The sequence below is a fragment of the Myotis nattereri genome (genome assembly GCF_964212035.1).
Source record: "Myotis nattereri genome assembly, chromosome: 2".
In the NCBI taxonomy this organism is placed as follows: domain Eukaryota; kingdom Metazoa; phylum Chordata; class Mammalia; order Chiroptera; family Vespertilionidae; genus Myotis; species Myotis nattereri.
Genome location: NC_138076.1, coordinates 149,652,055 through 149,673,136, shown reverse-complemented (window position 1 = coordinate 149,673,136; position 21,082 = coordinate 149,652,055). Strand labels below are relative to the sequence as shown.

The window sequence follows — 21,082 nt, the reverse complement described above, 5'->3', positions numbered from 1 at the left end:
GTTTTGGGGTTTTCATGTTTTTGTTTGGTTTTGTTTGTTTAGTGTTTGTTTGTTGCATTTTTAAAAATTAAATTTATAGGGGTGATTGGGTTAATAAAATTAGATAGGTTTCAAGTGTACATTTCTATGATATATCATCTGTATATTGTATTGTGTGCTTACCACTCAAAGTCAAATCTTCTGTCATCATATATATATATTTTCCCCTTTATTGAATTGTAGGGAGACAGGAAGGGAGAGCGATAGAGATAGAAACATCAATGAGAGAGACACATCATTGATCGGCTGCCTCCTGCATGCCCCCTACTGGGGATTGAGTCCGAAACTCAGGCATGTGGCCTGACCAGGAATTGAACCAGTGACCTCTTAGTTCCTGGGTTGAAGCTCAACCGCTGAGCCACACCAGCTGGGCTGTCACCACATATGTGACCCCTTTACTCTTAGCTAATCCTCCCCTCCCCTTCCCTCTGGTAACCACCTTACTGTTGCCTGTGTCTAGGAGTTTTTGTTTGCCTTGTTTGTTCACTTGTTGCTTCCGGTTTTATTTCCCACATATGAGAAGTCATATGATTCTTGATTTTTTCTGTCTGACATTTCACTTAGCATGATATTCTCAAGATCTATCCATGTTGTTGCAAATGGCAGTATTTCATCTTTTCTTACAGCTGAGTCGTACTCCATTGTATACATTTATCACATCTTTATCCAAGAATCTACTGAAGGATACTTTGTTTGTTTCTGTGTCTTGGCCACCATGTATAATACTATAATGAATATACGGGTGCATATATCTTTGCGAATAAATGTTTTCAAAATTTTTGGGTAAATACCCAGAAGAGGGGTTGTTGGGTTATATGTAACTCTTAATTTTTTTTGAGGAAACTCCATACCTGTTTCCATAGTGGCTATACAGTTCACATTCCTACCAGCAGTGAATGAGGGTTCTTTTTTCTCCACAGCCTCTCAAAACTTCTTACTAGTCTTGTTGATAACAGCCATTCCAACAGGTGTGAAGTGATATCTCCTTGTAGTTTTGATTTGCATTTCACTAACAGCCGGTGAAGTTGAACATTTTTTCATATAGCTATTGGCCGTTTGTATGTCTTCTTGGGAGAGGTGTCTGTTCAGGTCCTCTGCCTGTTTTTTATTTGGATTGTTTGTTTGGTGTTGAGTTGTATGCGTTCTTTAATATTTTGAATAATAACCCCTTGTCAGAGCCGTTGTTTGCAAATATCTTCTCCCATTCAGGTCCCCTCCCCCGACCCCTCACACATACACCAAGGCATTCTTCTATATCTATCTTCCTTTCTCCATCCCTCCTTTCTTTCCTTCTCTCTCTCTCTCTCTCTCTCTCTCTCTCTCTCTCTCTCTCTCTCCTCTCTCCTTCTTCCAATAGGATATTTGTTTAGGATAAGAGCTCTCTTGAAAATTCTTTTAGATGTGAAGGGCCAGATCTTCAAAGATGTACCTATTTCAATTGTCACTACATACCAATAAGCTTTTTTATGGCTTAACCATGGACACAAGAGCTGTCTCCAAAGAGGTATAAAAGATGCAGATTTCTCAAGATGCAGAGCCACTCCAAAGATAACCTAAGATAGCAAAGACCTCCCTGTCAGAGGTAGTAAAGAAACTTCTATCTCCCACAAATTGAGACACCTTAAATCACAGACCCGTTCATCCATGTTACTGGAAAGGAGATACTGGGATGGGAATTTTTCCAGCGCAAACAAGGCAACTAAGGTAGATATGACCATGGTTCTTTATATACGGGGATTCTTTGTTAAGATAAACTCTCCAGCTTGGCTGGCGTGGCTCAGTGGTTGAGTGTTGACCTATGAACCAGAAGGTCACGGTTTCATTCCCTGTCAAGGCACATGCCCGGGTTGTGGGCTATGTTCCCAGTGTGAAGCATATGCAGAAGGCAGCCGATCAATGATTCTCTCTCATCATTGATGTTTCTATCTCTCTCTCCCTCTCCCTTCCTCTCTGAAATCAATATATATATATATATATATATATATATATATATATATATATATATATATATATTACATACTCTCTGGAAAGCTGGCACATTTAGACAAGGAGAATGCTGCTTTTCACATCTCAGGTTCCTAGCCAGCTGGCTGCCTGATGCAAGCTTGACAATGAACGTCCCTCCCACCCGCAAGTGGCAGAAACCAAAGAGCATTCTCACTGGTTACAAAGCCAAGTTTTTGGTTCATAAAATAAGACAAATGGAGATGCTCATCTTATGATTTTCATTTTTATGAAAAATGAGACAAAAGACAGAGACAAAAGAAAACCTGTTTCTGGCAAGCTAAGAATCAATAACCTATGGGTGCCCCAAAGCAAATTTATAAGAGTCATAATTCAAGATCTATTTTTACAAGTGATTTTCTCCTGCCATTATAAATTTGGAAAGAAGAGACAAGGAGAAAATGTTACCCTCCTCTTTTGACTAGTCTGATATGGGACACTGACCTGGTGAGAATTCTTACCTTCTGTTGTCTGTTGTCACTTATCCCATAACTCAACTGCAGTCTCTGGGGAGAGTGGACTATCCCAGTCTTTTAATGTCCCATCCTCATTGCCAGAAACAGTACAAGAGGGAAAAAAATCCCTTCCTTCTACCCTATTAGAGTTTCAGCTGGGACTTTGTAACAAAAGACAGATTAACAAGAAAAAAGAAACATGTTCATAAAATGCACATCTCATATATGCTTGGGAGAAATGCAGGGTTGAGTAGCTCCAAGAGGTGGCTAGCACCTGCGTTTTCATAGCATCTTCACCAAGAACAATACATTTTTAGAGAAATGACAAGAGAGAGGAAAAGAGCCTTATTCTTCCAAGGGCAGCGAACCATGGGAAGCTGAATATATGGGGGAACTAATGGAAGATAATAGCTGGTCAGTAGAGTTTGTTATGTGGTGCCTCAGGGCTGACAAGCATCTAGTATTGTAGGTTATTAACTTCTGTACAAATTTATGTTCTGCTTCAGGCACATAGTATAGAGAGCTTTTTGTGGGTCTGTTTCTTCTTAATTGCCTTCAGCTCAAAATAATCCTTCTGGCAAAGGTACAGGTTTTCAAGCGGCATATTCTGCTATTCTGTAGGTTTGATTATAAAGTTCCCCAACTTTATAATGACCCCTACATTTTAACATGGAAATCTGAGGTAAGGCATTGTTGAAAAGGTGTTAGGGATGTTATACACATGAGGCTTATTTATAAACAAAACATGCCCGAACTGGTTTGGCTCAGTGGATAGAGCGTCGGCCTGCGGGCTAAATGGTCCCAGGTTCGATTCCAGTCAAGGGCATGTGCCTTGGTTGCAGGCACATCCCCAGTAGGGGGTGTGCAGGAGGCAGCTGATAGATGTTTCTAACTCTCTATCCCTCTCCTTTCCTCTCTGTAAAAATATCAATAAAATATATTTAAAAACAACAGCAACACATATCATAGTAACAAAAAAAATTAAAGTAAACTGGCCAGTGTGGAACAATGGTTGAGCCTCGACCTATGAGGTCATGGTTCGATTCCTGGTCAAGGCACATGCTGATCAGTGACTCTCTCTCATCATTGATGTTTCTATTTCTCTCTCCCTCTCTGAAATCAATAAAAAAAAATATTTTTTATTGCTTAAAGTATTACAAAGGGTATTACATATGTGTCCTTCCCCCCCCCACCCCCGCCCCCCCGCCCTTGACAATCCCCTGGAAAAAAATATATTTTTTAAAAATTTTACAAAAAAGTTAAAGCAGAAATCTGGCTGGGCAACATCATGTGGTGCTATATGCCTATTAAAACGACAGACAAGGTGTCATGTTCTTTATGCAAAGAGTACATAAAATAATTTTAAGTTGAAAAAGCTGAAAACAGCATGGTGAATGCACACAAAACAATTTAATGAAATGAACGTTAATGAAAAATCAGAGCTCATTTTCAGTTTCCATAAAGTGTTCGCTTTTGGTTTTTTTTTTTTCTTTCTTTAGAGTTGCTCAAATTCATAAAAATAAGAGAAAGTTCCTGTTTTGGAAACAGTACTAATACCAATTCTTCCTGAGCCTGGTCTTTAAACATTGTCATTTCATCAATTTCCTGTGGATTAATTCTTGTAACCTTTTGAAGTCAGAAAACCAAAAAATTGTTCCTGTTTTCCACATAGCTCAGAGGGTGGAGCCTCCACACCACTAGGAGAAGAAGGAAGTTAAAAGAGGTTAAATACTGGGGCCAGCCTCCCCTGGCCAGCTGAGCAGTCTGGCTTCGCACTCAACATGAAGGCTCTCCTGACTCTGGGGCTTCTCCTTCTCTCTGTCGCCGTCCGGGCCAAGGTCTATGAGAGGTGTGAGCTGGCCAGAACCTTGAAAAGACTTGGGATGGATGGCTACAGGGGAGTGAGCCTGGCAAACTGTAAGTTACCTCTCCCTACTTCCAAATAGCCAGCCAGGGGTGCAACAGATACTAACAGAGGATGAATACTGAGAAAGGTCTTTGCGTGAATGGACTTCTTTAAAAAGAGTTATTTGAGGATTTTTATACTTTAAATGGTTAAAAACTTATATCAACTTGTTCCTTTATAAACAGAAATGCCAGATGAAGGAATGAGGGCACGGGAGTGCAAAATTGTGCACCATTCTAAGCAAACCACCACCCGTTGTACTCTCCGAGTGCTACCAAGCTGCCCCTTGCCGCAGACTCAGTGGCACATGCAGGCTGACTGATACATTTGAGCGCGTGCTTGACTCCTGCTCTTTTCCGGGTGGAACCGGGGCTCTGTGAGCCTAGAATAATGCAGCATTTTTCTCTGTTTTAATTCCCCTGCATGACATGAGGCTTTTCATAGCAAAGTGTTTTGTTTGTTTGTTTTTAATTATGTTGATATCACAATACAGGGGCTGTAGGAACCTATTTCCTCTCAATCACTGTTTATGTCAGGATCGCTGAAATGCAGCATGAAATGCCATCTTATTATTCTTTCTCGCTCTAGTTGATTAACTGTTTTCATTTTTTTATATGCAATCCTAGATGTGCCTGTGTAAACGTTACTTTGTATTTTAGCCCATTTTTGTCAATGTTATCAATGTATGTTTAGGTTGGATTCAAACACTTCCCCTTAATAACTATTTTTGAATGAATGAATGAATGAATGGTTTGATGGATATATGGATGGATGGACTATGAAATAGTCTTTCCTCTTCTACATCTTTATGCTTATAAAGTGAGTTACTAGTAAAATAAAATTAGCTATATAGAACTGATTATGGTATGCAGTATGTGTCATATGGTATTGCTATTTATTATTAAAAATATGTTATTTTCAGGGATGTGTTTGGCCAGATGGGAAAGTAGTTACAACACACGAGCTACAAACTACAATCCTGGAGACAGAAGCACGGATTATGGGATATTCCAGATCAATAGCCGCTACTGGTGTAATGATGGCAAAACCCCAAGAGCAGTTAACGCCTGTGGTATAAACTGCAACGGTAAGAGAAAATAATGTTTAAGTGATGGCACAGGACCCATCTGGTTATGCTTATGAGAATAGAGATTCAATACAAATTAAAAGGTTTTGAAAAATTCAACAGGGACCTAGAAGAATGCCATCTCGCCCTGGCTGGGTGGCTCAGTTGGTTGGAGCATCATCCCGTACAACAAAAGGTTTCGAGTCCTTGTCAGGGCACATACCAAGGTTGCGGGTTCAATCCCTAGTTGGGGTGCGTATGGGAGGCAACCAATTAATGTTTCTCTCTCTTTCTCTCTTTCTCTCTCTCCTTCTTTCTCTAAAATTAAAAAATCACACACACATATCCTCAGGTGAGGATTAAAAAAAAAAGAGGTGACTCTGACTTTAAAAAATCAAATCAGCCGAAACCGGTTTGGCTCAGTGGATAGAGAGTCAGCCTGCGGACTGAAAGGTCCCAGGTTCGATTCCGGTCAAGGGCATGTACCTGGGTTGCGGGCACATCCCCGGTGGGGGATGTGCAGGAGGCGGCTGGTCGATGTTTCTCTCTCATCGATGTTTCTGACTCTCTATCTCTCTCCCTTCCTCTCTGTAAAAAATCAATAAAATATATTTAAAAAAAAATCAAATCAAATGAAATCATAAAAATGAAAATATTGGAGAAGTATTATAAAATTGATATCGTTAAATTTCTAAATGTTAAAATTCTAATAGAAAAGATTATTCTTAGAATATTCTTTTGTATCCAGTTAATTCATTTTAAAAATATTTTTTATTCTATAATAATCTGTGGTCACTGAATAAAATTCTTACTACCAAGAGACTTATGACTACTAGTAACTTTAGGTATATATTGTTCTAGATAGAATACATATCAATCATGTCTGTGAATATAAAGCTATGTCATGTATAAATATACCTACATATAAACATGTGATAATGTGTGGTGTTCTTTATGGTTATTTTTTATTATTATTACTGATTTTGGAGAGAGAGGAAGGGAGAGGGAGAAACATCCATGTGAGAAACATGGATTGGCTGCCTCCTGCACGCCCCCTACTGGGGATTAAGCCCACAACTTGGGCATGTACCCTGACCAGGAATCCAACCGTGATCTCCTGGTTCATGGGTTGATGCTCAACTGCTGAGCACACCGGCCAGGGACAATGCGTGTTTTAACAAAAATGAAATTGTACTATATATACTGCTTTACAATTTGTTCTTTATCACACAAAATTATTTATATGTTAACAAATACCAATCTTGATTTATTTTTATTAATATTTTATTTTTATTCTTTTATTTTATTTTATTTTTGGGAAAAATGGATCTTTTTTCCATTTTTTTTAGATAGAGGGGAGGGGAGAGAGAGAGAGAAACATCAATGAGAGAGAGACACATTGATTGGTTGCCTCCCACATGTGCCCAGACTGGAGCCATGGATCGAGCCTGCAACCGAGGTACACGCCCTTGACTGTGAATCCACCCCTCGACCCTTCAGGTCTGTTGGCCGATGCTCTAACCACTGAGAAAAACTGGCCAGGGCTCTTATTTCTTTAGGGGAAATTTCTAGTAGTAGAATTGCTGATTAAAAATTACTAGGCTGGTTCCTCTTTGTCTTCTAATAGTGCTTATTACAAAGAGAACTATCTATCCATCACATTAGTTGATAATTCCAGAACTTCCAATGACTTTGGTATCTGAGTTTCCTCCCAACATTCACAGATGCATAACTTGTGGAAAAGAATTGTAGTGTCCATTCCTTAGCCTAAGAGAATAAAATGGGCTAAACCTAAACGTAAAATGAAATTTCTGTGAAAGTTGTCTTCATTCCTCACCACCTGTTTTTCAGTTTTGCTTCAAGATGACATCACTCAAGCTGTAACCTGTGCCAAGAGGGTTGTCAGGGATCCACAAGGCATCAGAGCATGGTATGTGTAAGCTTAAAGGGGAAAGCTTTTTTGCCCTGTGTTAGGAGAGAGATGAGAGAAGATTTTCAGGGACCACCGTATACTCCTGACAACTGAAAGTTGCAGATTTAGATTTATGCTAAACAAAGTATCACTTAGAACAGCGGTTCTCAACCTGTGGGTCGCGACACCTTTGGCAGCCGAACGATCCTTTCACAGGGGTCGCCTAAGACCATCCTGTATATCAGATATTTACATTATGATTCATAACAGTAGCAACATTACAGTTATGAAGTAGCAACGAAAATAATTTTATGGTTGGGTCACAACATGAGGAACTGTATTTAAAGGGCCCGAAGGTTGAGAACCACTGACTTAGAAGCAATCTATTTTAACATTTTAACCGATTCAGAATCTTTTCCTCTTATTCCTCCATTAATTTGGGAGGATTTCTAGAATTTTTAAGATTCTCCACACTCTACCAGTTCCTTGTCCTATTTTGAAATGTTTGGAATGAGGTAAATGTAGAATGCACTTTGCAGTGGCTGTTAGGAAATGCACGTGACTCTCGTGGTAAGCATACTATGCTGTAGCCAGGGCTTTGGGGAGAAGTGAAGTATTGGGTGTACATATCTCCATTTAATAAATAGCAATACCTGGATCTATCAAAAGCCTGTACTTCATATAGTGTTAAAATTGTTTGTCCTCACAAAGGATTTGATGTATGTCTATCACAGTGAAGATATGCTTTAACCTTATCACCGTGTGTTTCACCTTTCTCTACAGGGTGGCCTGGAGAAATCGTTGTCAAAACCAAGATCTCACTCAGTATACCCGGGGCTGTGGAGTGTAACTGGACAGCTTTCCTTCTTCAGCTCCTTTTCTCTCGTTTTCCCATTAAGGGAGTAACAGTTGAGTAAAAGTTCACACTTTTTTCAAATAAATAATGTTTTTACTGAAGCAGGAGCAAAATACGGTCTTTCTTCTAAGAGGCTAATATTGTCTAATATGTTAATTGTTGGGTAGTAAGTCTACAACATGTTTCAGTGTGCTGATAGAGCTACTGCTGGTGGAAATTTACCTAAATCTTGATTACCAAATACGTCTCCAGTACATTCAGTTCTTAATCAAAGACTTCATCTTGAATGACACCAGTATTCCTCAATGTTTGATATATATGTAACAAAAGACTATCTTAAAACACATTGACCTCAGGCAAAATCTCAGCTGTGTAGGCATTTGATGTGTTCATCTGTTCATTCATCTCCCAAAACAGTAAAAGATAACCATTCTTTGTTGGGCAATATCAAATTTACAAAAGAACAGAATGCCAAATAGCTGAAAATGGAGATGGCCTGGATTAAGAATATTGTTTTGATTAAGTGTGATCTTTGATTTAAATGCTTTCTTAGAAATGTTACTTTTATAGAGCTTTAAAAATGAACTCACAATTTATATATCCACCTACTTTAGCCCTTTAAAGAACGTTTTTATGCATCTTGCTGATCATGAAGGAATACCAAGAAGGATTAGATTAGCTGTTGCTGTTTCTTAATTTTATAAGCTTAGATTCCTGCATTATGACTAAAACTGGAGGCAAATGATTTTGAAAGTATTGAAATAATTGCTAATTAACCACCAGTGTGAACTTATCATGTTGTTAAAAAAATAAACATTGTCATTAAAGGACTCATACCTTGTCTTTCTCTAGTGTGACAAAATGACTTAGCCCTCTTCACATTTCCTTATACCTCACCTGTACCCAAAGAGGTTATATTGCTGGGGAAAAAAGACAACCCACAGGCATGCTGACAGATCTCACTTTAAATTCATAACCACACCTGGCCAGTGTGGCTCAGTGATTAAGCATCGACTCATGAGCCAGGAGGTCAGGGTTCAATTCCTTGTCAGGGCTCATGCTTGGGTTACAGGCTTGATCCACAGTAGGGGGCATGCAGCAGGCAGCCAATCAATGATTCTATGTCATTGATGTTTCTCTCCCTCTCCCCCTGTCTGAAATGCATGAAAATACATTTAAATTCATTACCACAAATCTCATATGGGCCCTCAAATCTGCCAGGCATCTTAGTCACCTGTCTGCAATCCTTCTGGATTGGGGTCCCCACTCTCCAAAATGACTATTACTGTTTTACTTCCCTTCCTCCTCCTTCAAAGCCATAGCACAGGTGCCTGACCACTCACCTTCTACGCTCTCTGCTCTCAGTATTGGCCGCATAGTACACTGAGAGAGCAGAAACAATCTCATATAAATTCTCCCCTTGTCAGGGCCCACAATTCCCCTAGGTCCATTTGTCCTTCTTGCCCTGCTCTGCTCCTGCCAATGGCAGTGTAGCCACATGCAGTCTTTGTCTCATCCGGCTCACTGCTCCACGGTACGCTGTTTCCTGCATCCTGGGTCTCTCCCTCTTTGCAATTACTCCATCATTGTGCAAACTGCCCAATAACCTCCATTACAAATGACTCTCTATTGAGCCTGCATAGCCCTCCAACTACTGCATTATTCTCTGCTCCCTTTTGCAGCTACACGTCTGAGGTAAGATATCTATACTCACTAGTTCCACTTCTCACCTCCCATTCTCTTTTTGCTGTTCTGATTGGATGCTTTTTGCTTCCTCATATGCCAAATTGCTCATTTGAATCTCGGTGTCCTCTACTCTACTATTTTTTATTTTTTTATTTTTTTTATATATATATTTATTTATTTTTTAATTAATTAAATCTTTATTGTTCAGATTATTACATTTGTTCCTACTTTTCCCCCCCATAACTCCCCTCCTCCCAGTTCCCGCCCCACCCTCCGCCCTCACTCCCCACCCACAGTCCTCATCCATAGGTGCACGATTTTTGTCCAGTCTCTTCCTGCATCTCCCACACCCCTTTCCCCCCCAAGAATAGTCAGTCCATTCCCTTTCTATGTCCCTGATTCTATTATGATCACCAGATTATTTATTCACTTGATCCTTAGATTCACTTGTTGATAGATGCATGTTTCTTGCTCATAATTTGTATCTTTACCTTTTTCTTCTTCTTCCTCTTCTTAAAGGATACCTTTCAGCATTTCATATAATACTGGTTTGGTGGTGATGAACTGCTTTAGCTTTTCCTTATCTGTGAAGCTCTTTATCTGACCTTCAGTTCTGAATGATAGCTTTGCTGGATAAAGTAATCTTGGTTGTAGGTTCTTGGTATTCATCACTTTGAATATTTCTTGCCATTCCCTTCTGGCCTGCAAAGTTTCTGTTGAGAAATCAGCTGACAATCGTATGGGTATTCCCTTGTAGGTAACTGAGTTTCTTTCTCTTGCTGCTTTTAAGATTCTCTCTTTGTCTTTTGCTCTTGGCATTTTAATTATGATGTATCTTGGTGTGGTTCTCTTTGGATTCCTTTTGTTTGGGGTTCTCTGCGCTTCCTGGACCTATAAGTTTATTTCTTTCACCAGGTGGGAAAGTTTTCTGTCATTATTTCTTCAAATAGGTTTTCAATATCTTGCTCTCTCTCATCTTCTGGCACCCCTATAATTCTGATGTTGGTACGCTTGAAGCTGTCCCAGAATCTCCTTACGCTATCTTCGTATTTTTGGATTCTTTATTCTTTTTCTTTTTTTAAAAAAATATATTTTATTGATTTTTTACAGAGAGGAAGGGAGAGAGAGATAGAGAGTTAGAAACATCGATGGGAGAGAAACATCGATCAGCCGCCTCCTGCACATCTCCCACTGGGGATGTGCCCGCAACCCAGGTACATGCCCTTGACCGGAATCAAACCTGGGACCTTTCAGTCCGCAGGCCGATGCTCTATCCACTGAGCCAAACCGGTTTTGGCTTTGGATTCTTTTTTCATTTTGCTTTTCCAGTTGGGTGTTTTTTGTTTCTTCGCATTTCAAATCTTTGACTTGATTCTTGCGCTCCTCTGGTCTGCTGTTGGGTGTCTGTATTATATTCTTTATTTCAGTCAGTGTATGCTTAATTTCTAGTTGGTTCTTTATCACAACATCGAGGGTCTCATTAGATTTCTTGAGGATCTCACTATATTTATCGGCGGTCTCACCAGTCTTTTCGAGGGCCTTACTAAGTTTATCGGCAGCTTCTAGACAGTTCTTGAGAGACCTTAAAAGTGTGGTTTTGAGCTCTATATCTTCCATTTCTGACATTTGCGTCCTGTTTCTTTGTCTCCGCATTTTTTTATCTTTTCTTGGTGCACCCCCTAGTGGTCTTTGTGCGCAGTCTTGTTGTAGTTAAGCCTTGATTGTTGTCGGCAATATGGGGGGTTATTTGACCTCCAGGCTAACTGGCTATGAGAGTCAGCTGTGTCTGCAGTGGGAGAGCTTCTGTGCTGGATCTCTAGGGCGGTGCTAATCTAGCCTTTGCCTGAGGCTATCCGTCAAATGGCTCTGTGCAGGGCTTGGGCGGGGCGGGTCCCCAGGGATCTACAGGGTGGACGGAGGGAGCAGTTATGGCTGCTCTCAGTTCCGTCTCTAGGGGCTCTGCCTCACAGAGTCCCAGCAACTGCTGCAAACCTCGGAGAGAAAGTTGCCTTCGAGTTCCGACCGAAGCCAGACAGTCCCGCTTCTCCCGTTTGAGTTTGGGTCCCTAGAGACTCGCCCGGATCTGGAGCTCAGAGTCTGAAACTCCCTCCCGATTGAAAACAACAACCACGCCCTCTGCCGCCAGCCCGCTCCGTGCGCACTCTGCACCTTAGTATTTCACTTCAGCACTGCGCCTCCTCTGAGTCTGGGTATGATATTCTCTTTCCTCCTAGTTGTAGAATTTCCACTCAGCCAGCCTTCCTGTTGTTCTGGATGATGTCCATACCTTCTTTTAGTTGTATTTTTGATTGGTTGTTCGAGGCAGCAATCTCTGGCGTTAACCTATGCCGCCATCTTGGTTTCTCCTCTACTATTTTTTAAAAATATATATTTTATTGATTTTTTACAGAGGGGAAAGGAGAGAAATAGAGAGTTAGAAACATCGATGAGAGAGAAACATCAGATCAGCTGCCTTCTGCACAACCCCTACTGGGTATGTGCCCGCAACCAAAGTACAAGGCCTTGAGTGGAATCGAACCTGGGACCCTTTGGAACCCTTCATTCTGCAGGCCGATGCTCTATCCATTGAACCAAACTGGTTAGGGCTCTACTCTACTATTTTTTAAAGAAATAAATTTTATTGATTTTTTTACAGAGAGGAAGGGAGAGGGATAGAGAGTTAGAAACATCAATGAGAGAGAAACATTGATTGGCCACCTCCTGCACACTCCCTACTGGGTATATACCTGCAACCAAGGTACATGCCCTTGACCGGAATTGAACCTGGGACCCTTGAGTTCGCAGGCCGACGCTCTATCCACTGAGCCAAACCTGCTAGGGCTCTACTCTACTATTGATTCCCTGAAATTATTCTTCATTTCAGGTAGCGTATGCTTCATTTTGATTGGTCCTTTTTTAAGTCATTGATGTTCTCTTAAAGTTCCTTGAACTTGCCACTAAGTTTCTTGATGATGTTACTAAGTTCCTTGAGCATCCTTATAACCATTGTTTTGAACTCTGTTCCTGATCATTTGCTTGCTTCCATTCCATTTAGTTCTTTTTCTGGAGATCTCTTCTGTTCTTTCTTTTGTGACATGTTTCTTTGTCTCCGAATTTTTGCTGTTTCCCTGTGTTTGTTTCTATGTATTAGGTAGAGCTGCTATGTCTTCCTGTCATTGGAACCCTGGGCTGAGGGTGGTGTGGGGCTAGGACCCCTCGCTCCTCACATTGATGCATTTTTTTCCACAGCCAAGATATCCCGTCCAGCAGGCATGGCTCAGTGGTTGAGCATTGACCTATGAACTAGGACAGTGGTTCTCAACCTTGGCTGCACATTAGAATCACCTGGGGATCTTTTTAAAATCCTGATTTCTGGGCCTCATACCCCAGAAATTCTGTGTCTTTGTTACTAATGTTGTGGCTCCACCCCATGAGGATGCAGTGCGAGGACGGCCATCTGCAAGCCAAGGAGAGAGGCCTCAGAAGAAACCAAATCTGACCTTCATTTGGACTTCTAGCTTCCACACTGTGAGAAAATAAATGTCTGTTGTTTGAGCCACACAACCTGTGGTATTTCACTATGGCAGACTTAGCAAACATACAGATGATCTTCTTTCCCCCCAATATATTTTTATTGATTTCAGAGAGGAAGGGAGAGGGGAGAGAGAGATACCAACATCAATGATGAGAGAGAATCATTGATTGGCTGCCTCCTACACGCGCCCAACTAGGCATCGAGCCTGCAACCCGGACATATGTTCTTCACCAGAGCTGAACCTGGGACCTTTCAGTCTGCAGGCTGATGCTCTATCCACTGAGCCAAACCATCTAGGGCTGCATACAGATGTTTTTATCTTTTATTTCCTACTACAGGCCCAGTGCACAAAAATTTGTGCACTCGGGCGAGTCCCTCAGCCTGGCCTGTGCCCTCTCCCAGTCTGGGACCCCTCGGGGGATGACCACCTGCCGGCTTAGGCCTGCTCCCTGGGGGATTGGGCGTAAGCTGGCAGTCAGACATCCCTCTGGCAGCCCGGCAGCCCACAGGGGATGTCCACTTGCCACCAGGGATCAGGCCTAAGCTGCAGTCGGACATCCTTAGCACTGCTGAGGAGGCAGGTGAGGCTCCCACCACCACTGCTATACTGGTAGCCGTCAGCCTGGCATGTGGCTGAGCAGAGCTCCCCCTGTGGGAACGCACTGACCACCAGGGGGCAGCTCCTGCATTGAGCTTCTGCCCCCTGGTGGCCAGTGTGTGTCATAGTGACCAGTCATTCCCAGTCATTCTGCTGTTAGGGTCAGTTTGCATATTACCCTTTTATTATATAGGATCTTCTATCTCTTTGTCTTTTGTTCTACTTTCTGGGAATTTTCTTTGATATTATCATCCAGTGTTTTCATTCTTTTTCATTTCTGCTTTCATATTTTTAATTTCCAACAGCTTTTTGTTGTTGTTGTTGTTCTCTGAATGTTCCTTTTTTTGTGTGTTGTGTCAGATTTACTACTTCTTATTTTATCTGAATATAGTAATAACTAGAGGCCTGGTGCATGAAATTCAGGCACTGGGGGGGAGTCCCTCAGCCCAGCCCACACCCTCTCCCAGACTGGGAACCATTAGGGGATGTCCAGCTCCGTGGGGAGTGGGCCGAAGCTGCAGTCTGGCCTCCCTCTGCGGGAGGTCAGAGGGACTTTGAAGGCAATACAGTGATAGAAATATGCAGGATTAAAGATGTTGTTATGGGTTCACACAGCGAGATAGACCACCAATTCAGAATTTAAATTTAAGAGCCTTTATTAAGCTGGCCAGCAGATCATAGTCACAGCACCCTGCCGAAGCAAAGGCTGAACTGCAGCCCAGACTACAGGAGTTACACTTTATTAAATTTTGCGGAGGCCCAGAGAAAATGTGTCTTTCAAATTCTGGGCCCCCCAATATGGAGGAAACTCTCTTTATTTATACTTTTTCCAGTCTTTTGTCTCCCAAATTTGGAATGAGACTTCCGGGCCTTCTGAGAAAGAAGGCCTGCGTGCTGGGAAGGGGCCATGAGACCATATCTCAAGGCCTGGCCTGATGTCAGTACCATCCTATCTATGTGTTTTAGGAACAGACAGCACAGCATGACCCATCTGGCCAGAGCACCAGATATGCAACCCAGTACATTCCCCACTGGTTTTATGTACATGAGTCAAATCATTGACTCTTTTGGGTCATTTTTGGGAGGGACCCCTGAGGACTATAAGCTTGATAGAATTAATTCTTTGCCGAATAAAGTCAGTGGGCCTGTTTATAAGATAAGGGCCTGGAATGATGGCCAGGAGTAATCTTCAGAGGGTCCAAAGAGTCCTGGACTCTCTATTTTGCCTGGGCTATCTTAAGCCGGGTGTGATGAGGCCACATCAGGATCCCGTCAACCTTGACTGCCATGGGGATGGTCCTTTCCAGGCAGGAGTCAGTCCTTGGGTGGCAAATTTCTTTACCCAAACAGAGTCACCAGATTGGAAGGGATGAACTGGATGCAGGCAGAACATCTCAGACGTGCTTCTGGTCTGCTCTCTGGGTAGACTGTGAAGCCTGAAAGAACTTGAGTAAACTGGTGAGATGAGTAGTTCAGGGTCTGGAAGAGTCACTAGAATCTGTAAAGGCCCCACTGGTTTTAGGGCAGCCTCCCGGGCTGCTTCGTCTGCAGCCTAGTTCCCTCTTGCTTCTGGGGAGTCAGTGCCAGTTGGCCCATCGTCCTTGGTCTGCTCATGTCTGTCTAACTGCCTACTATTACCTCAAGGATCTTGGCTCTGAATTCTTTCAGGGAAAATGGGCGTTGAATTCTCTTCTGTAACTGCTTCGTGCTGAGGAGGGACAGAAGTTTCTCTCAGAGCCAAGAGATGCTTGCTGTCTGTCAGAGGGACAATGAGGCCTGGGCACAGAAGGAGGTGGGCTTGTGACCTGGTGGAGACAAACTGTAACAAATGGTCTGGTGGGAGGGAAAGAAAACATTTCAGTTTTAATAACCTCTATTGAAATAGAGTTTTTCTCCTTAAAATTATCCCTCTGTTTATTAAAATACTAATTTATTTACTGTATTGAATTTGGCCTGATTGTTTGCATAAACACAACAAGAATGGTAACTGACTATCTTTGCTGGAATTTCATGATTGAATACCAATGTGCCCCATAGGGCCAGGAAACCAAGCCATCCAGCCGCCATCAGGCCTGCCTGCAGTATCTGCTGCCCATTGTCCTTGCTTCAAGGCCCTTCTCAGCAGCCCTCCTACTCGTCACGGCCCAGAGTGCGTGGGGGTTCCTTGTTCCCCTTCTACTCTGACCAACCACCAGTGATGGTAGGGCATGGGCCTGACCCTCCAGCGCCAGCTATTCTCAGGGCTACCAAGCAAGATATCAGGCTTTCTCCGTGGCACTCTTATTGGTTTGAAGTCTTCAGAGCTCAGATAGGGCTCTTAAAATATGATACTCCAGTCAAAGTTTCCGGTCAATAAAACCACTATTGGAAACAGGTCTTATTGAATTTATGCAAAGAAATGTATTGCCATGATTTATTTAGCATTTCCAAATTTCAGAGGAATTACATAAGGAGAAAAAAGCTACTGACCTGCCTTAAGATCTTCTGATTTTCCTTGCCAGTCCTTTTTATGGACTCTCCAGAGTTATAACATAACAATAACTGTTAGATTTCTTTTATCATTCCCACCTAAGTACTTTGGCATAACTATTTACCCTCTGTTTAGGGAGGCAGAATGTAAATTATTTACTCTCTCTGGCTTACTGGCCTGTACTATTTGATTAATTTCCTTTCAACATTTCTCTTCTCTTTCTTATCACATACACAACCTTTCTAAATTTTATACTTTCAAATTAGCCTTTAAACTTCTTTCTATGTCTTTTAAAAATGCATAACCATGCCTCAGACCTTTTACTCAATAATTCCTTATTCTTAGAAACCTCAATCCTTTACAGCCAGTATTTCTTAGATTACTAAGAGCAGGTGCTCCCTTCCCTATGCAATTTCAAGTATACTGTATTCGTCTAATTTAGTCTTGGAAGGGTTAAAGAGAACAAAACAGGGCAGAGAGAAACTTACTGCGCTTAGTAGAAGCTTTCTGGCTTGAGTCCAGCAGATAGGTAAAAATCAACAAAACTTCTGGTCTGCTTTCCCTCCCGACGGCGCCCCTCCTTTCTGTATTAACCATTTCCTCAGCTGCTCTCCCTCCTAGATTTTTCCTTCTTTACTCTAAGCCCCAGAGGCTCAAATCCTTCTCCTCTTTTACTACTTTTGACCTCTCTGACTATGCCTCCTGTCCCCCAGCCTAGGGCTCCTCCATCTCAGCAGGCTGAGAGCCTACCACCCTATCTAGTGAATCCTACTGCCACTACCCCATCTCACACCCACTCCGGAGCAGTTTTCAGCTCTCTTCCTCCCCCAGTTAGAGCAGATGCTGTCCCTGACAGAGACCTCCTGTAAATCTATCAGGAAGGGCAGGCAGATGGCAGGTCTCGGGACCAATTGATAAAAATCCAGCAGTCCCTCTCTCTCACCCCCACACAAGCCATGAGAAAATGTACTAAACCCAATAAGCCTTTGTTTAAACTTCTTTGGGTTGCAACCTTATACCTTTAAATTAACCCTAAATTTCTAAAATTTTAACTTAATACAGCAGAATTATACATCAGAGCAAAGCAATTAAAAGTTCTCTACTGTCTTCCCCTTAAAGCAGGATTTGCCCTATCTTTAAACAAACAACAGAAAGAGATAACAAATACTCATGTGTATAGCCAGACAACGCAAAGTAGCTTTCACTTCACATAGACTCTCACACTTACATTCATACACCGTACATTCCGAGTTTTTGACTTCTACCAAATGTTTACTCAGAGTTTAAGAAATCCAACTAATTCCTGACTAATTGCCTAAGGGAGCTCTATGGCTTCCCGGGAGGTGATCAAGCTCCCCTTCCACTCACTTCGAGTGGGCCAGACTGGTAGGGGGTCGACGAAGACGACTGACCCTGACCCATTTTGACAACAAACACCAAACAACAAATACCAGACAGACAAACACTAGGCAGACAAACCCGGTGCAGCCTAGGGCCGCACAAACCAGGACCCCGGCCACCGTCGTGGCCGCGGGTCAGGACCAGGAGTACCGCTGCGTCCAGCCCTCCATATAGGTCCTTCCGTTGGACGTCCCAATTCCAGATTAACGACCGGTCTTCCTGACCTCTCTCAAGAGTCCAGGTGGCTCAGTTTCCGAATCAAAAGTTTTGGGTGGAGTCTCCTCCGCCTCCCTGCGGCCCAGGGCGGAGACTGGAGGCCTCCTTGGTAGTCGTTCCCCACAGGGATGTGGGGTATCTCGCTGCGTGCCTGGCGATAAATGGGGGAGAGCCTCCTGCCCTAAAAAGGGGGTCCCTCTCACCCCTGCCGGGGATCTCACTGGGGACCTCCAAATGTTATGGGTTCACTCAGGGAGACAGACCACCGACTTAGAATTCAAATTTAAGAGCCTTTATTAAGTTGGCCAGCAGACTACAGTTACAGCACCCTGCCGAAGCAAAGGCTGAACTGCAGCCCAGACTACAGGAGTTACATTTTATTATTAAATTCTGTGGAGGCCCAGAGAAAATGTGTCTTTCAAATTCTGGGCCCCCCAATATGGAGGAAACTCTCTTTACTTATAGTTTTTCCAGTCTTTTGTCTCCCAAATTTGGAATGAGACTCCCGGGCCTTCTGAGATAGGAGGCCTGCGTGCTGGGAAGGGGCCATGAGACCATATCTTAAGGCCTGGCCTGATGTCAGTACCTTCCTAGCTGTGTGTTTTAGGAACAGACAGCACAGCATGACCCGTCTGGCCAAAAACCAGATATGCAGCCCAGTACAATGTATGGGTTGCTTTTTTTTTTTTTTTTTTTTTTTTACCATTTTAAAATTCAATTAGTTAATTTATTTTTATTAAAGCATAGTTGACATACAATATTATATTAATTTCAGGTGCACAACATAGTGATTCAACATTTATATACCTTATGACAGTGATGGCGAACCTATGACACTCATGTCAGAGGTGACACATGAACTCATTTTTTTGGTTGATTTTTCTTTGTTAAATGGCATTTAAATATATAAAATAAGTATCAAAAATATGTCTTTGTTTTACTATGGTTGCAAATATCAAAAAATTTCTATATGTGACACGGCACCAGAGTTAAGTTAGGGTTTTTCAAAATACTGACAAGCAGAGGTCAAAAGGTTCGCCATCACTGCCTTAGGATGTGATCACCACAATAATTCTAGTTACTGCACTGTTTTAAAATATTATTATCTATATTCCCTATGCTATACATAACATCCCCATGACTTATTAATTCTATAACTGCAAGTTTGTATCTGTTGTTTCCCTTCACCTTCTTCACCCAACTTCCACCTCTCATCCACCTCCCCTCTGGCAACCATCAGTTTTTCTCTGTAACTATGAGTCCGTTTCAGTTTGGTTTTGTTAATTTGTTTTATCTTTTCGGATTCCACCTATAAGTAAAATCATACAGTATTTGTCTTTTTCTGTTAGACTTATTTCACTTAGCATAATATCCTCTAGGTCTTCCATGTTGTTGCAAATTGGAAGATTTCATTCTTTTTTATGGCTGAGTAATATGTGCATATGTAATATATCACATTTTCTTTATCCATTCATCTGTAAATAATGCTGCAATGAACATAGTGGTTACATATCTTTTCGAATGAGTGTTTTTGTTGTCTTCAGATAAACACCCAGAAGTGGAATTGCTGTGTCATTGATAGTTCTATTTTTGTTTTGTTGAGGAATCTCCATAGTGTTTTCCATAATGACTACACCAATTTACAATTCCATCAACAGTGTACAAGATGCCTTTTTTCCACATCGTTGTCAACACTTGTTTGTTGAATTTCTGATACTAGTCCTTTTGATGGGTGTGAGATTCAAGATTGTTTAACTCTTCTCACGGGAAAGAACCAAAGAAAGAAGGTTGAAAATATGGGGCAGATTGGGGGTGGTTGCTGGGGCAAAATTCTTGAAAAGGCAAAAGGGAATGAGCTGAAGAACACAGACTGAAGGACTGATTTTAAACTGGAAAAAGATTCCCTCTGATTGAGAAGTACAGCCCTATCCGGTTTGGCTCAGTGGATAGGAGGTCAGCCTGCAGACCAAAGGGTCCTGAGTTCGATTCTGGTTCAGATCAAGGGCACGTACCTTGATTGCAGGTTCCTTCTTCCCCAGCCCAGGTCTAGGAGTTTCACTCACATGGACATTTCTGTTTTTCCCTCTCTCTTCCATGCTCCCTACAAGTCAATGGATCCTCCGGGAGGATTAACCACAACCACCAAGAAAGAAGTACAGATGGCCTTGGCCCGTGTGCTGTGGTTAGAGCAGCGGTTCTCAACCTGTGGGTCGCGACCCCTTTGGGGGTCGAACGACCCTTTCACAGGGGTCGCCTAAGACCATCGGAAAACACATATATAATTACATATTGCTTTTGTGATTAATCACTATGCTTTCATTATGTTCAATTTGTAACAATGAAAATACATCCTGCATATCAGATATTTACATTACGATTCATAACAGTAGCAAAATTACAGTTATGAAGTAGCAACGAAAATAATTTTATGGTTGGGGGGTCACCACAACATGAGGAACTGTATTAAAGGGTCGCCTCATGAGGAAGGTTGAGAACCACCGGGTTAGGGTGTCAGCCTGTGCACCAGAGGATCGCAGGTTCCATTCCCAGTGAAGGGCACTGCACTCATCTGCACAGTATTTAGCGCCACAGAAAGGCAATGGGGTGGATGTCCAGTTATACACCTTGGATTGCAAACCGAGTAGAAAAGGAAGAAGGAGATAAATGAGAAATAAGCGGTTCAAGCATGGAGTTCTAAATGGAGACAAAGAAAAGCTGTGCGTGGGCGAGATTTCAGGAACTTGATTTCAGAATTGGAACGCTTCGGCGATGACAAAGGATTGCCCCCGAAAGCCCTTTCTCAGCCACCACGCAGCTTAGGCGTCGGGGCGGGTGACAGGCCAACCAGAGACCCTGGCGACACAGAGACCCCTGGAGACAAAAGGCCCCGCCCCTCGCGGGGCGGCAGCAGCCCGCGCGTGCGTAGTGCGCCTGTGCG

The 21,082-nt window shown here is 42.3% G+C and overlaps 1 protein-coding gene across 1 annotated transcript; it reads left to right on the top strand.

Annotated features, from left to right (window-relative positions):
* Positions 1–4,166: 4,166 nt before the first annotated feature.
* On the top strand, positions 4,167–9,081 carry LOC308514468 (lysozyme C). The gene is made up of 4 exons (XM_081084636.1): positions 4,167–4,415; positions 5,327–5,491; positions 7,322–7,400; positions 8,166–9,081. The coding sequence occupies exons 1-4, from the start codon at positions 4,280–4,282 to the stop codon at positions 8,230–8,232; spliced, it is 447 nt and encodes a 148-aa protein (XP_080940762.1). The 5' UTR covers positions 4,167–4,279; the 3' UTR covers positions 8,233–9,081.
* Positions 9,082–21,082: the final 12,001 nt, after the last annotated feature.

Coding starts and splice junctions, on each gene's coding strand:
- LOC308514468 (XM_081084636.1), top strand. CDS start 4,280: ATGAAGGCTCTCCTGACTCTGGGGCTTCTCCTTCTCTCTGTCGCCGTC. Junction 4,416..5,326: donor GGGAGTGAGCCTGGCAAACT/GTAAGTTACCTC, acceptor TGTTATTTTCAG/GGATGTGTTTGGCCAGATGG. Junction 5,492..7,321: donor CTGTGGTATAAACTGCAACG/GTAAGAGAAAAT, acceptor CCTGTTTTTCAG/TTTTGCTTCAAGATGACATC.